The following is a 15,751-nucleotide window of genomic DNA, read 5'->3' as shown; positions in this document are numbered from 1 at the left end:
CTTGTGCCATCTTAGGTACAAAGGTACCTAGGTACAAAACCTTAGGGATACATTAGAAACGTAAAGAAATACAGTGATAAGTTCAGCATCACAGTCCATCGAAAACAGAGAGTCAGCGCAGCCCTTCACCTTGTGACCGGGGGTCCGTGCTGCCTCTCACCTCGAGACCAGGAGACGGCGCTGCCCCTCACTTCGAGACCGGGAGTCCACAATGCCCCTCACCTCGAGACCAGGAGACGACGCTGCCCCTCATCTCGAGACCGGGTGTCCACACTGCCTCTCACCTTGTGACCAGGAGTCCACACTGCCGTTCACCACGAGACCAGGATTCTGCACTGCCCCTCACCTCGTGACCAGGAGTCCTCACTGCCGTTCACCACGAGACCAGGATTCCGCACTGCCGTTCACCACGAGACTGGGAGCCCACGCTGCCATTCACCTCGAGACTTGGAGTCCGCGCTGCCCTTCACCTCGGGACTGGAAGTCCACACTGCCTCTCACCTCGTGACCGGGAATCCTCGCTACCCCTCACCTCGTGACCGGGAGTCTGCGCTGCCCCTCACCTCATGACCAGGAGTCCACACTATCATTCACCTCGAGACTGGGAGCCCGCGCTGCCCTCCACCTCGAGACCGGGAGTCCGCGCTGCCCCTCACCGCGTGACCGGGAGTCCGCGCTGCCCCTCACCACGTGACCGGGAGTCCGTGCTGCCCCTCACCACGTGACCGGGAGTCCCCACTGCACTTTACCTCGAGACTGGGAGTCCGCGCTGCCCCTCACCGCGTGACCGGGAGTCCGTGCTGCCTCTCACCGCGTGACTGGGAGTCCCCACTGCCCTTCACCTCAAGACTGGGAGTCTGTGCTGCCCCTCACTGTGTGACCGGGAGTCCCACTGCCCTTCACCTCGAGACTGGGAGTCTGCGCTGTCCTGCACGTGGAGACTGGGAGTTTCCACTGCACCTCACCTCAAGACTGGGAGTCTGCGCTGCCCTTCACCTCGAGACAGGGAGTCCCCACTGCACTTCACCTCGAGACTGGGAGTCCGTGCTGCCCCTCACCGCGTGACCGGGAGTCCCCACTGCCCTTCACCTCTAGACTGGGAGTCTGCGCTGTCCTGCACGTGGAGACTGGGAGTCCCCAAGTCTGCACTGGCTCAGCTCTCCACCACCTATGCTTTCCAAGGAATGGAGATAAGTAGAGGGAAAGAAGTGAGGATAAAGAAGAAAACCGCAAGAGGGAATGAAAGGAAAAGAAACAGACAGAACGGATAAGCTCTGGCTTAAGATCCTACTCCACCGCCATCTGTCACAGAGCAGAGGGAGGCCACTCGGCCCATTGTGCCTGTGCACCCCTCTGAATGAATATCTCACCGAGGGCCATTTGACCTCAGAACCCTCCACCAAGTGGTTTTCTTTCACCACTACAGACCAGCTGGTTCCTGTAGACTTGGGGGCAGGGGGTCGTGGGCGGGAAACAGGAGATTGGCACAAGGCAGTGATGGTCGTTTGAAGGGCCGGTATGGGCATGACAGGCCAAATGTGCCTTAATCATCCTGGGATTGAGTTGGAAAAGGGGATGGTAGCAGCCATTTACCCAACCACCTTTGGGCAGTGGTGGGCATCGCAAGCTGATGTGTTGCATTGAAAACACTAAGTATTTCAAAAAGCTGTTGATAAAGTTCTTGGGAGTAAAAGGATAAAAAGGCATGGGGTGAGAGTGGAAACAGGAGACTGAGTAAGATGATCAGACTGAATGGCACAGCAAGTTTGAAGGGCTGAATGGCCTACTCCTGTAGCTACAATCTAAGCTTCTATGATACTTATAATCTTTTGTTCCCCGGAGACCCTGCAGGAAGTGGGTGTCACTTTCTAAGTCCTGGGGTTTCTACTGAGGGCTTTAACATTTTAATTTTGCCAGGCAGCCTATCAGTATGCTCAGACACCTCAAATTATCACTCGCAATAATTAGGAGATAAAACTCCAGACTGGTTTTGATGTACTAGCTGGCAAACACACACCCTGATTGGGTGGATTGCTATCAACACCTTGATGTCCAGAGGGGTATGTACCAAACCTGTGACTGTAACCTCAGCCTCACCTCTCGAAAACAGTACAAAAACAGAACTTGCTAGAAAAGCTTAGCAGGTCTGACAGCATGTGTGAAGAGAAACCAGAGTTAACATTTCATGTCGAGTGACCCTCCCTCAGAGGTCTTTGTTTCTGATTTACAGCATTTGCAGTTCTTTCAGTTTTCCCTGGTAAACAATGTTGTGCTGAGATTTCTGACATTAAGACAGAGCAGGTTGCTACAGAGGAACCTCAATTATCTGAAAATTGGAATATCTGAAAGATTTCTTGAGGTCCCGATGGAAACACACACTAAAGACGCATTTCCAACAGTGATCGTGTCTTTTGTTTACAGTGATTAAACTGGCACCGTCTCCAAATAACTGACTGCCAGCCCTCCCTCTCTCCCTACACTTTCCCTTGAGATCTACACAGGGGTGTACCCTAAACCACCCCCTCATCCTTCCCCAGATAATTTCTCCAACGTTGTCCTGTACAGGGCAAAGGTGGAACCTGTCAAAACGTTGCAGCCAAAATGGGTGTGTGTGTGTGTGTGTGTGTGTGTGTGTGTGTGTGCGTGTGCGTGTGTGCGTGTGTGCGTGTGCGCGCGTGTGTGTGTCAGCTGCAAGCAGCAACAGCTATCTTGTTGTTGGTGTCCAGTCCAGCTGCCCAGAGAGGGAGCGGGCGGAGGATGGGGTTGGACGGGGTTTTGGGCGGGGGGAGGTGTTGCACGGGGTTGGGGCGGGGGGAGGTGTTGCATGGGGTTGTGGGCGCGGGGAGGTGTTTGGTAGGGTTGGAGGACGGTGGGCGGTGTCAGGGGCGGGACCTCGTGTGCTGTGTGCTGCTGCAGTCTCCTGAACTGGGGGCAAACCTTAAAAACTCCGAACCCCAGAGGAAAGGCATTTAATCGATAAACCGAATAATCAATTATCTGAACGAAATAGTGCCTGCCCTTCACATTTGGATAATTGAGGTTCCCCTGTATATGAGTAACAATGAGACCTGGAAGAGGTCTTCACCATCTCTATGGGGAAGAGCGAACATCAAATCCCAAATTGATTTGTGCAAACCTGGGCTGACATGAACTCGTGCTAAGAACAAACGTATTCCAGATTGCACTGGCCCAGATCCCACCTTCTGAAACTTAACGGAAACAGTTAATCTAACAGGGTCCATCAAGACTGTACAAGCTCCACTGTGGAAATGAAACAAAACAGTGGGGCGTTCAAGCAAGGCTTTCAGTAGTTGAGAAAATTTAACCCTTTCTCCTCTCCATTTAAAGTGATGTGCAAATGAAACAAGGGTGATGTAAGAGAAACCTTTCTCCCTCAGTGATTGGTTCGGGTCAGGGATGCACTGCCTGGAAATGTGAGGGAGACAGGTTCAATGGAGACGGTCAAGAGGGGTATTGGATGATTGTTAGGATAGAAATGGTCAGCAGGGATAGGGAGGGAAAGGCATGAGATTGGCCTGGGTAATAGAACCAGTGCAGATACTATGGTCCCCTTCTACACCATGACAGTTTTGTGATTATCTGAATTTCTGCAAGCTCTCATGTCCATTAATTTGTCCAAAATGAGAGCAACTGCAAGTCTCTCAAACCAATTGTCATGTCTGACAATAATTGGCTACCAACTTGGTTCAAATTCACAGGCTTTCAAACAATGCAATGAGAAAGGGCATTGTGAGTGACTGTCATTGTGGGCTGTACTCTGAAGGAGAAACTAATTAAACTTGTGAATGACACACTCTATTAACTAGTCAGACTCATCTCGTGTGCCTCAAAATGGAGATCCAGTATTATCTGTGTTACTGATTTTTAACTCTTTTTTTCTCCCCTGGGTGTAAAGTGACTGACACATGGGAATTCTCTTCCCCTTTGTATATTATACAAGACACCTGTGTTATGGACGAGACCCCTCAAAGTATTTTAAGAAGGTAGCCTAGGGCCTAACTTGTTCTGATGTTAAAGATAGATATGAAGTGGGTATTCTATGAGTAATGCAGGTGGTCAAACCACTTGGGTTTAAGCAAAACAGAATTTATTTAAACACAACAGTTGAAACATGGACAAAAGAAAATGGAATTTAGAATATTAGAAAACTTAAACTAGACTGTTCAGCAACTCTGCCTTTACCACCTCTCTTCAGAAACCAAGGACAAAATAATCTTTTTAAAGTGTATCCTATCACTTGTTAGCGTTTAGCGAATGGGAGTTGGTTAGCTCAGTTTGTTGGAAGGCTGGTGTGTCTATGTGATGCCAAGGGCTTGGGTTCCTGCATTGGCTAAGGTCAACCATGAAGGACTTTCTTTCTCAACCTCGCCTGAGATGTGGTGACCCTCAGGTTAAACCACCATCAGTCATCTCTTTATCTCTAATAAGAGAGAAGCCCCATAATCCAAGGGGGACTATGGCAACTTTTGTTTTAAGCCCTCAACTGGAGTAGTGCCACACGGGAGGAAAGATGGGAATGACTGGAGAGAGGGAGTGCAGAAGTGGTTTACAAGAATGGTTCCATGGGATGAGAAACTTCAGTGATGAGGATAGATTGAAGAAGCTGGGACTGAAAATAGAGATTTTCAAAATCACGAGAGCACTAGACAGAGTAGACAAGGAGAAAGAGTTCCCTTTTGTAAAAGAAATAACAACTAGAGATGATAGATTTAAAGTGATGTGCATAAGAAGCAAGGGTGAAAAATCTTTTTCACACAGCGTGTATTTAGGGTCTAGAGTACATGGCCTGGAAATGTGATGGGGGCAAGTTCAACTGAGGCAGTCACTTGGGTCATCGGAAATATCATGCATGGAAGCGAGACAAAGCAAGAGGTGGATCTTGGCAATGGTGCTTGCTTGAAGATAGGAGTACGTGGGATAGGCTGACATGCGGAGAAACCTGACATTCAAAATGAGAGAATCCAGCAGCACAACTAATGACATGTTCTTGGTGCTCAGGCCCAACTCCTGTAAATATGCACCATTTTACCAAGTGATCCTCACTCCCAACACGATGAGCTGATTCTATGTTAGTGCCTGTACAGAGGGAAACTCCAGCGCTGAACACACTTTGTGGTTACAAGCTTTAGTGAGGGCTCGTAAGTGAAACGACTCATAAAAGAATTAGCTTCATTTATCTCACAGAAGTGAAATGTAGAGTTTCAGATTTAGGTTGTTATTAAAAGATCGTGAGGGTTTTAAGTTTTTGCAGCAGGTTTGTTTGATTGTAACGTTAGAATTCAGTCCCAGCTTACATTCTCAAAGGGATCCTTTGAGGTGCCAATTACAGACAAGCAAAAGAAAAAAAATCTAAATTCTCCTACCTTGGAAATGCATTGGTCAAATGATGTTACTGATTTAGTGGGATTATGTCTGGCTGAGATCTGTACAATTTACACTGAAAGGTACCAAGTTGAGGAAAGAGTTTCCCAAACTCACCATGTGCACTTCACCCACATTTGCGAGCATTAGTTTGTGTCTGTTTCTGGATGTTTGAACCATTTTTGGGAATGATTTCAGCTCCACAACAGTGTAGCCTGCGTCCCCGGGTCTGTCTGGCGTCTGTGCCCTAACTAACCTGATTGTGCAGTGCTATAAAATGTCAGCTTGAAACAATCTGCAGATGCAGGGTACCTGGCTCTTGAAATTGTTCAACAACTTTCTAAATGCATAGATGTTAGACAGAGTGGAGATTCACTGGGGAGAAAGGACCTCTTGCTTGTAGTTAAATTCAGCATTTTAAAATAGTTTCCAAAAGATACACAGTATTCTCCTCTGAACAAGTCATTCTTTTCAACAAAGGGTTTACAGTGTTCCTAAACAATTTCAAACCACAGATAAAGATCACAGCCTGGCAACGCTCCCACACTCATCCCCATTGAGAATTTTAATGGAGATTATCTAGGAAATGGTGCTCAGATACCTTACTATGGCCCACTCAAAAAGACATGGCGACCAGGAGTTTTATTGAGTGGAAAAAAGGCAGCATTTAATGGTCATTATATCAAACTACAGCGAAAAGAATGTATTTTTAAGAGTTCTCTTGAATGGTTAATATGGAAAGATATTATTAAGCTGGAGAGCGTTGAGAAGAGAGTTACCAGGATATTGCTGGGAATGGAATGCTGGGAGGAGGCGTTGGGGTGGGTGTTGTGTATTGTATGTGTGTGGAGGTGGTGTGGGCAATGAGGGGGTGCTGGGAGGAGGTGTGGGAAACCTGTAAGAGTGAGATGGAGGGTGTGTTCGTGGGAGCACTGTCTTTAAAAGTAGAGGCCAGTCTGTTAGAGTGGGAGTGCAGCTCTCACCGTGCCCCCAGGGTCTCACGCCCTGCCTCGACCACACCACCAGTGACCCCCTTCCCTCCCACCCCCGGGTCTGGCGTTCTTCCTCTCTTGGGGTCTGACGCCTCTCCACTCAGGTTCTCACACTCCCCGCATCCAACCCCACCCCCCTACCCCCACCTAAGAGTCTTACTCTCTGCCCCCATCTCTGGGAGTCTCACCTCACCCCACCCCATCAGGTTCCCCACCCACTTCCTCCCTGGGTTTCACTCCCCACCCTTGGGGTCTAACTTCACCACAAGTACTCGGGGTTTCACCACCACCACCCTCCCCACCCCGGTTCTCACCTCACCTCCTCGCAGGTTCTCCAACCGCCCCCCCGGGGTTTTACTTCCCCCTTGGTGTCTCATTTCACCAACCTCCCCCCCCAAGATTCTCCACTCCCTCCCCCCCTGGGTTTTACTCCCCACCTTGGGGGTCTTACTCCCCTCCCCTCTGTTTGACAAGTTCTGTTCAACACTCAGTGACCAAATCAGTTGTTGGATAGTCTGTATCTAATAGGTGGAGGCCTGCACACACACAAGGACTATATCTATATCAATATGATATGTACATATGTATACTTTACAATATATAAAATCCCCACTATGTATAAAACGTGTGTCTACATGGACCTAAGATAATGAAGGAAACCTCTCTTCTTCATGAACAGGAATAACATTTTGTTTTTGACATGACAAGGACGTAAGGCTGTCCTTGGCCATATTCTTCTCTTACACAATCACAGGATGGATATAAGAGGTTATTTGGCCCATCAAACCTAGACCTGCCCTCTGCAGGAGGAACTTATTCAGTCCCACAGCCCGACCCTTCTCTGCAACCCTACAGATGTTTGTTTTGTCTTTCTGACAATTAACCAGAATAGCTTCTCCTCATCGCCTCTGTGTAGATCCTTCATGACGGTGACTTTCTTGAGTTCTGCTCTCTTTTATTCATTTATTTTTCTCTAACGTTGAGGTAGAAATCCTGCGGGTAACTCTATGAATCTTGGGGTGCATTTCTTAATGTCTTTATTTTCTGGATTATTTTGGAATGTTCCCTACTCATGATTTTTTTTGAGAAATACTGAAATGGCACTTACTTGAACTCCGGTCATTCCTGGTACCCCTGGTGGCCCTTCTTTTCCTTTCAATCCCTCTGGCCCCTTGTCTCCTTTATCTCCTTCTTCCCCTCGGTCACCCTTGTCACCCTAGCATGCAAAAGAGATAGGGGGATGGTGAGCGAGGAGTAAATTGTTCAACAAGACAAAGGTAGCCACTTGTTTGTACTGAGTTTGAGCAATGTGGAAAAAACACATCTTACCATCTTGCACTCATCAGGACCGTTTGCAAGAGTACCAAAGTAACGAGAAACAATGTATAAGATGAAATGTGTCTTTGTTTATCAGTACTCAAGAGGATCATCAGAGAAACATGAAACCTTTGACAAGTCTCCTGTATTTTTGCACTCTGCCGAAACTTCGCTTCCTAAACATTCTCGATTCGAATTCCCCCAACACTGGCAGTTATGTATTCTGTTGTTAATGCCGCACACTCTGGAAATCCCTTCCCTGAAATCTCTCCCACTGTCAACCTCTCTGAGGGGCTGACCTTGCCTTCCAAGGTTTTGATCACCTTATTGGAGATATATCATTAAGCTGGAGAGGGTTCAGTAGAGATTTACCAGGATGTTGTCAGGAATGGAAGGTTTGAGTTATAAAGAGGGGCTGGATAAGAAGGAATTTTTTTCATTACTGCATAGGAAGTTGACTTTATAAAATCAGGAGGAATATAGGTAAAGTTAATGGCAGGTGTCTCTTCCCTAGGGTGGGGGATTTCAAGGCTAGGGGGCATATTTTTAAGGAGAAAGATTTGAAAAAAGACATGAGGGTCAACTTTTTACACAGAGAGTGTTTCATGTGTGGAATGAACTTCCACAGGAAGTGGTGGATGTGGTTACAGTTATAATGATAAGTTCATGAATAGGAAAGATTTGGAGGGATATGGGCTAAGTGCAGGCTGGTGGGACTAGTTTCAGTTGGGATTATGGTTGGCATGCATTGGTTGAACTGAAGGGACTATTTCTGTGCTATATGATTCTAAAGTTCTAATATCTCCACACTTGGGTCAATGTAAATCCCAGATTATCGCTGGTGTGATGCACTTCCAGATGCTTTACAAGGTAAATGGCAGATGCAAGCTGTTGTCATTGCCCGTGCAGCGTTTCGGGACTTCCCAAGAGCGTGAAAGGCACTACAGGAATGGAAATCATTCTTTCTTGTAAAAGCTGACATGTGAGGAGCAGCATGGTGGTCCAATTATTAAAAAGAAACCAGAAACTAGATTAGTGAGATAAGGAATGAGGAAGGAGATGGAACGTGTCCTGCGAGATGGACATTGTAGCTGTCCTGGTGAATTAGCCTGTCATCCTGCAAATAAAAGCAAAAGACCACGAATGCTGGAGAGAAGAAATAAAAACTGTAAGTGCTGGAGAAACTCAACAGGTCTGACAGCATCTGTGGGGAGGGGGAGGGGGAGAGAGAGAAAGAAAAACAAATGTTTTGGGTCCAGTATGACTCTTCCTCAGAACTGGTTGTTCTTCACTTGTTTTTATCTTGATCAACATGATGTGGAGGTGCCAGGGACAAAGTCAGAAGTCACACAACATCAGACTTTGTCATGTCACCTGATGAAGGAGCGGTGCTCCGAAAACTTGTGATTTTGAATAAACTCTTTGGACTTTAATCTAGTGTTGTGTGACTTCTGGTCTTGATCAATGAGACCAACAAAGCATTCAATTGGGAATATCTCTGAATTTCTTTTCCTTAAATCTGCATTTTAGCTTGTGAATTGGAATTACACAATATATTTTTGATAACACCAGGAAACATTGGGATATTCTCATTTCTTGGTGGAGTGAACTGAGTCATAGATACATTGGAAACCAAGTCACGAGTAGACCATTCGGCCCTTCTAGCATGCTCCGCCTTTCCACATGATCATGGCTGATCGTCCAACTCCACATCCCATTCCTGCTTTTGCCTCATACCCTCTGATCCCTTTACCCCTCAGAACCTGAACCCTAAACTAAACCGAAGAGTTGTGGATGCTGAAGATCCTGAAACAGTAACAGAAGATGTTGGAGAAACTCGGCAGGTGAAGCAGCCTCCATGGAGAGAGAGGAAGGGTCACTGGGCTTGAATCATCAGCTCTGTTTCTCTCTTCCCAGAAGCCGCCAGACCTGCTGAGCTTCTCCAGCAATTTCTCTATTTGTTCCAGGTCTAACTCCTTCTTGAAAACATTCAATGTTTTGGTCTCAACCGCTTTCTGTGGCAGAGAATTCCACAAGCTCCCCACTCTCTGGGTGAAGACATTTCTCCCCATCTCTGTCCGGAATGGCCCTCCCTGTATCCTTAAACTGTGACCCCCTGGCTCTGAACTCACTGGTTATTTCCTGAGGGTTCTAACTGCAGCCTGGGACACATTGAGAGCCCATTGTGGGATTTCTTCACTGTTCAAGACGTTACTCTTCTGTTGGGATTTTACAAGGGGATCTGGAATGTCACTGGATCTGGCGATCTCCCTGCTATTTATTTCCCTGGGAAAACAGCAGCAATCAGGGGTGGTTGTGAGTTGACAGAGACCTGCTCAATGCCCAGTTCCAAACACCTCCAGATCCTCTCGATGGGCCAGACGGGGTACTGCTCAGGGCAGGAGTGACCTATAAGTGTTGTGTTTCAAGCATTATTTGTGTGTGGAAGGCATAAAAAATGAAGCTCTGAGATTATAGGCATTTGCAATGCTGTCAAGCTAGCTTAGATATTGTCTCCGCAATACAGGGGTGGTGGAGTGGTGGTAATGCCATCCAGTGGACCAGGCTAACAGTCTGGCACCTTGTGGAATTTAAATTCAATAAATAAAAGCTGGAGTTAAAGGTCAGAGAGGTGATGCCCTAGTGGTATTATCGCTGAACTATTAACCCAGAGACCCAGGTAATGTTTGAGGAACATGAGTTCAAATCCCATCATAACAGGTTTGAATCCAATTTACAAAAAAACTGGAATTAATTCTCTAACAGTATCAATGTAGGGGAGGAGGAACCCATCTGGTTCACTAACGCCCCTCTGGGGGCATGGGGGGGGGAGAGGAACGGCTGTCCTTACCTGGTCTGGCCTGACAAGTGACTCGATACCCAGTGCAACATGGTTAACACCTTCCTGCCCTTTGGGTGTTAAATGCTAAGTGTGTGACACCGATGTCCAAAATGAATTAAAATTAAATGGTGGCCATGAAACTACCAGAAATTGTTGTTAAGAACCTGACTCCTTCAGGGAAAGATACCTGGCCATCCTCACCCACATGGTTCCATGTTTGAAGGTTCATAAATGGCCTGACAAGCAACTCAGATTAAGGACAAACAGGGATGAGCAATAACTGCTGGCTTTGCCAATGATGCCCACATCTCATGAAAGGAGAGTAATTCCTTAGCTTGTCTCAGGAATTGACACAGACTTCAAATTATTTCCGTTGGACAGACTTTGGCAATGAGATGTAGACAGCTAGAGATAAATTGCATTCTACCTTCCTGTTGATTCAGTCAAGACAGTGGAGGGAAGATTGACCTGGATGGTTTGGGAGGTTACCATTATCAAAAGCAAAGTTTAGGGGAATGGAATTTTCTTATACTGAGACTGAATATATATTCCAGATCTCTGAAATACTGCAGAGAGCACTGGGCAATGTAGATTTCAGCCGGTTTATTAGACTTCAGCTGTAACCATGGAACTAAAGGACACAAGTATGTTGAAACAAGCCACCTGGGAGACTGCACTTTTGAAAACAGATAAAGAAATGTGTGCAGGGATAAGCTGAGAAGAGAGCACATCAAGAGTCTACAGGAGAGAGTGGAAAGGTGGAATGAAACTGATTCGTTATCTACGTTGATATAATACATTAAAAATGCTGTATTCATGTGCTTCCCAGAAACTTTTTCCATTATAAATTCCTTTGCTATAGAAACTGCCTGTGTAAGCTCGTCACATCATAATTAAACCTCCCCCAGCTTCCATTATAAATGTGGATATTGGAATTTATAAAGGAAACATAAAAATAAGGGCCTAATGTAAGACTTAAAAACAGGACAGAACTTTAGCTGAATGCCTTGGTCGAATTATACCTCACTCTCTAACTTCACGTCACCTGAAGGCTACACTTGTCTACACTCTCCCTGCGTCACAGTGCAAGACCTTGTATTGCAGTTGATAAAAATCTACAAGTTCTTGTGTCCATGTTTATCATGGAAAGAGCTTTCATGGATTTTTCTTGCTATGGTTAAATTTCAGGACACAATGAGGTGTTGAAGAATTGGATAAATGGGAGCTGGTCAGTCATGATCTCTTTGACTAGCAGAACAGCACTGAAGGGCCAAATGGCCTCCTCCTGTTCCCAAGTTCCAAGCTCTGCATTTTGCATCTCCCAGCTTAAAGAATGGCAATGGTCCAACCACAGATCCTCTGCTTTCATGTGCAGCCAGTTTGCAGTTTAACAATAAACGAGGTAGACAAATTCTCATCTGCATGGATCTGTCACTTTTTCTTCCCCAAGATAAGTTCCTACATTGACAGTTATGTTATCTAATTTAACATGGGACACAGTAGACTCTTCAGTTCATCCTCCAATCCCCCCAGCCCAGTGAGGAACACTGCTCCACTATCACAGAAAGGAGGGTGTGATTACTGTAAATTGTGCATTCAAAATGGAAACATATTTATTAAGTGTGCCCTGGTTAAGTTACACCCTGGTTTCTAACCACGCTTCAATTGAAGACGACACTTGGTTTTCATTCTTTATGCAATTCTAGGGAGATCGATCAGTCCAAGTGTCCATGTTATACAGGTTCCAACGTTTTTCATGATTACCTTGTGGGAAGTATACAGAGTCATAGTCATAGAGATGTACAGCATGGAAACAGACCCTTTGGTTCAACTTGTCCATGCTGATCAGATATCCTAACCTAATCTAGTCCCATATGCCAGGACTTGGCCCATATGCCTCTAAATCTTTCCTGTTCGTGTACCCATTCAGATGCTTTTTAAATGCGGTCGTTGTACTAGCCTCCACCACTTCCTCTGGCAGCTCATTCCATACACGCATCACCTTGTGCGTGAAAAAGTTGCCCCTTCGGTCCCTTTTAAATCTTTTCATGCTCACCTTAAAGCTATGCCCTCTAGTTTTGGTCTCCCCCATGCCAGAGAAAAGACCTGGTCTATTTACCTTATTCATGTCCCTCAAGATTTTATAAACCTCTATAAGGTTACCCTCAGCCTCTGACGCTCCAGGGAAAACAGCCCCAGCCTTTTCAGCAGTTTATGCAACCAAGTCTAGCCCATTAGTGTTGATCTTAATTATTAGAGATCACGACCGCAACACTTCTCTCCAGCCCGAAAGACTGCTTCATCACTTCTATCTGATTTCTATCTTTTATCCAACTTTGCATCCATACTTCCAGTGTCCCTTTAACACTGTAAGGTTTTAATATTGCTAATGTATCTGAAAAGGGAGGACTACAGATGCTGGAGAATCAAAGTCAAAAAGTGTGGTGCTGGAAAAGCACAAGCCGGTCAGGCAGCATCTGAGGAGCAGGACAGTCGATGTTTTGAGCATAAGCTCTTCATCAGAAATTTAGATGGGCCAGCAAGGGGGCTGAGAGATAAATGAGAGGGGGTTGGGGCTGGGGGAAGGTAGCTGGGAATGCAATAGATAGATGAAGGTGGGGGGCGATGTGAGAGCTCGATGTGATGGGTGAAGCAGATAGGTGGAAAGATGGACAGGTGGGACAGTTCAAGAGAGTGGTGTAGAGTTGGAGGGTTGGATCTGGGATAAGGTGGGGATGAGGAGATCAGGAAACTGTTGAAATTGACTTTGATCCTGTGTGGTTGGAAGGTCCCAAGGCAGAGGATGAAGTGTTCTTCCTCCAGGCATCGTGTGGCTAGAATTTGGCAGTGGAGAAGGCCCAGGACTTATATGTCCATGGCGGAGTGGGATGCAGAGTTGAGGTGTTTGGCCACAGAGCGGTGGGGTTGATTGGTGCTTGTGTCCTGGAGATGTTCTCTGAAACATTCTGCAAGTTGGCATCCTGTCTTCCCAATGTAGAGGAGACCACATTGAGAGACGGTACGTGAGGTGTTTCGAGCTGCAGGAAAGTCTCTGCCAGATGTGGAAGGATCTTTTGGGGCATTGGGATGGAGGTGAGGAAGGTGGTGTGGGTGCAGGTTTCACACGTTTTGCTGTGGCAGGGAAAGGTGCCAGGAGTGGAGAGTGGGTTGGTGGACAGCATGGACCTAATAAGGGAATTGTGGAGGGAACAGTCTCTGCAGAATGCTGAAAGGGGTGGGGAGGGAAATATATCTTTGGTGGTGGGGTCTGACTGCAGGTGGCAGAAATGGTGGACGATGATGCATTGTATCCAGAGGTTGGTGGGGTGGAAGGTGAGGACGGGGTGGGGGTGGGGGGGGTTCTGTCCTTGTTGGAATTAGTGGGGTAGGATTCAAGGGTGGAGTGCAGGAAATGGTGGAGATGCACTGGAGGGCATTGTTGACCACGTGGACAGGAAATTGCGGTCCTTGAAGTAGGAGGCCACCTGGGATGTTCTGGAGTGGAATTGGTCCTCCTGGGAACAGATGTGGCAGAGGCAGAGGAAGTGAGAGTAAGGGATAGCATTTTTACACGATGGGGTGTGAGAGGCTGTGGGAGTCAGTGGGTTTGAAGTAGATGTCTGTGTTGAGTTGGTCGCTGAAATGGAGATGGAGAGGTCCAGGAAGGGGAGGGAGGTGTCTGAGATGGTCCAGGCGAATTTGAGGTCAGGGTGGAAGGTGTTCGTGAAGTCAATGAATTGTTGAACATCCTCATGGGAGCATGAGGTGGCGCCGATACATTCATCAATGTAATGGAGGAAAAGGTGGGGAATGGTGCCGGTGGAAGATGCTGTTCCACATAGCCGGTGAAGAGGCAGGCACAGCTAGGGCCCATGGCTAGCCCTTTGCCCCCAGTCCCACCCCCTCCCATTTATCTCTCAGCCCTCTTGGCCCCCACCAAAACGTTCCTGATGAAGAATTTATGCTTAAAACATCAACTCTCCTGCTCCTTGGATGCTGCCTGACCAGCTGCGCTTTTCAAGCACCACACTTTTTGATAATGAAATATGTGAGACATGTTGTCAATTTTGAATTGTGGGTAATGCAGCAACCATTTTGTGCTGAAGAAGCTGTCACACACACAGACTGAGAAAAACAATCAAATAACCTGCTGTGGTCTTGGTTTAAGGATAATTATCAGATGCTGTAGATAGCTTTCCTTTGACCTTTTCCTGAATCACACTGTGGCATCTTTTCATGCCCACCAGAGAGTGCAGATGGGGTCTCAGTTTAAAGTTTAACTTGAAAGGGATTACCTTCGACATTACAGCACTCTTTCAGTACTTCACCGGACTGTAGTCTAGATTGTGGGCCTTAACTTAACTCCACGAATATCCAAAGATGTGTTGGTTAGGTGGATTGGCCATGCTAAACTTGCCTTCTAGTGTTCAGGGATGTGCAGGCTAGGTGAGTCAACCATGGGAAATGCAGGGTTACAGGGACAGGGTGGTGGGAGTGGGTCTGGGTGGGATGTGTTTTGGAGGGTTCAGTCTAGATGCAATGGGCCACATGGCCTCTTTCCGCACTGTAGGGATTCTATGAATGAAATACAGCAATTCCTGCACCCAAGCCTTCACAAAATCACAAATTTTGGATTTGTTTTTAAGGAATCTCATCTGTTTGAATACAACATTACACTTTCGGCAAATCAATGGCTGCATGATCTTTCAACCGATATTCACACGGATATTCAGAATTCTAGTATCCACAGATTCTATGTTACTTCCTAAGCAGGCTCATTAAGAAAATTCTGACCTTGAGTCCATCGATTCCAACTGGTCCATCATCTCCCACCAGGCCAGGCTCTCCCTGATAAAGAAGGAGAAGTATTGAGTGATCTTAAATTCAGCTTGTTCACTGGTGGATCAGTGGTTAGCGCTGCTACCTCACGGACCCAGGATCGATTCCTGCCTCGGTGACTGTCTATGAGGAGTTTGCACGTTCTCCCCGAGTCTGTGTGGGTTTCCTCCCACAGTCCAATGATATGCAGATGGGAAATGCAGGGTTACATGGACAGCATTGGGGGCTGGTTCTAGATGTTGTCCAGAGGGTCAGTGTATACTTGATGGGCTGAATAGCCTGCTTTCACACTGTAGGGATTCTATGTTTTGAGGGAGTCAGTTGCATCTGGTCATCAGATGCTGATGAGTAAGTTTAGAAGTACCTTTGCGTGTAATGG

General features: G+C 46.6%; 1 protein-coding gene across 1 annotated transcript in view; it reads right to left on the bottom strand.

Annotated features, from left to right (window-relative positions):
* col27a1b (collagen, type XXVII, alpha 1b) overlaps positions 1–15,751 on the bottom strand; it is a 551,847-nt gene that overhangs the window by 69,181 nt on the left and 466,915 nt on the right. The window contains exons 36-37 of the mRNA XM_043719710.1: positions 15,328–15,381; positions 7,483–7,590 (exon numbers count right to left, since the gene is read on the bottom strand). Coding sequence (XP_043575645.1) covers positions 7,483–7,590; positions 15,328–15,381 — 162 coding nt within the window. The remainder of the gene's footprint in view (positions 1–7,482; positions 7,591–15,327; positions 15,382–15,751) is intronic.

This window comes from Chiloscyllium plagiosum, chromosome 30 (genome assembly GCF_004010195.1).
Source record: "Chiloscyllium plagiosum isolate BGI_BamShark_2017 chromosome 30, ASM401019v2, whole genome shotgun sequence".
NCBI lineage: Eukaryota > Metazoa > Chordata > Chondrichthyes > Orectolobiformes > Hemiscylliidae > Chiloscyllium > Chiloscyllium plagiosum.
The sequence above is the reverse complement of the archived record's forward strand: the minus strand, read 5'-3'. Positions and strand labels throughout refer to the sequence as shown.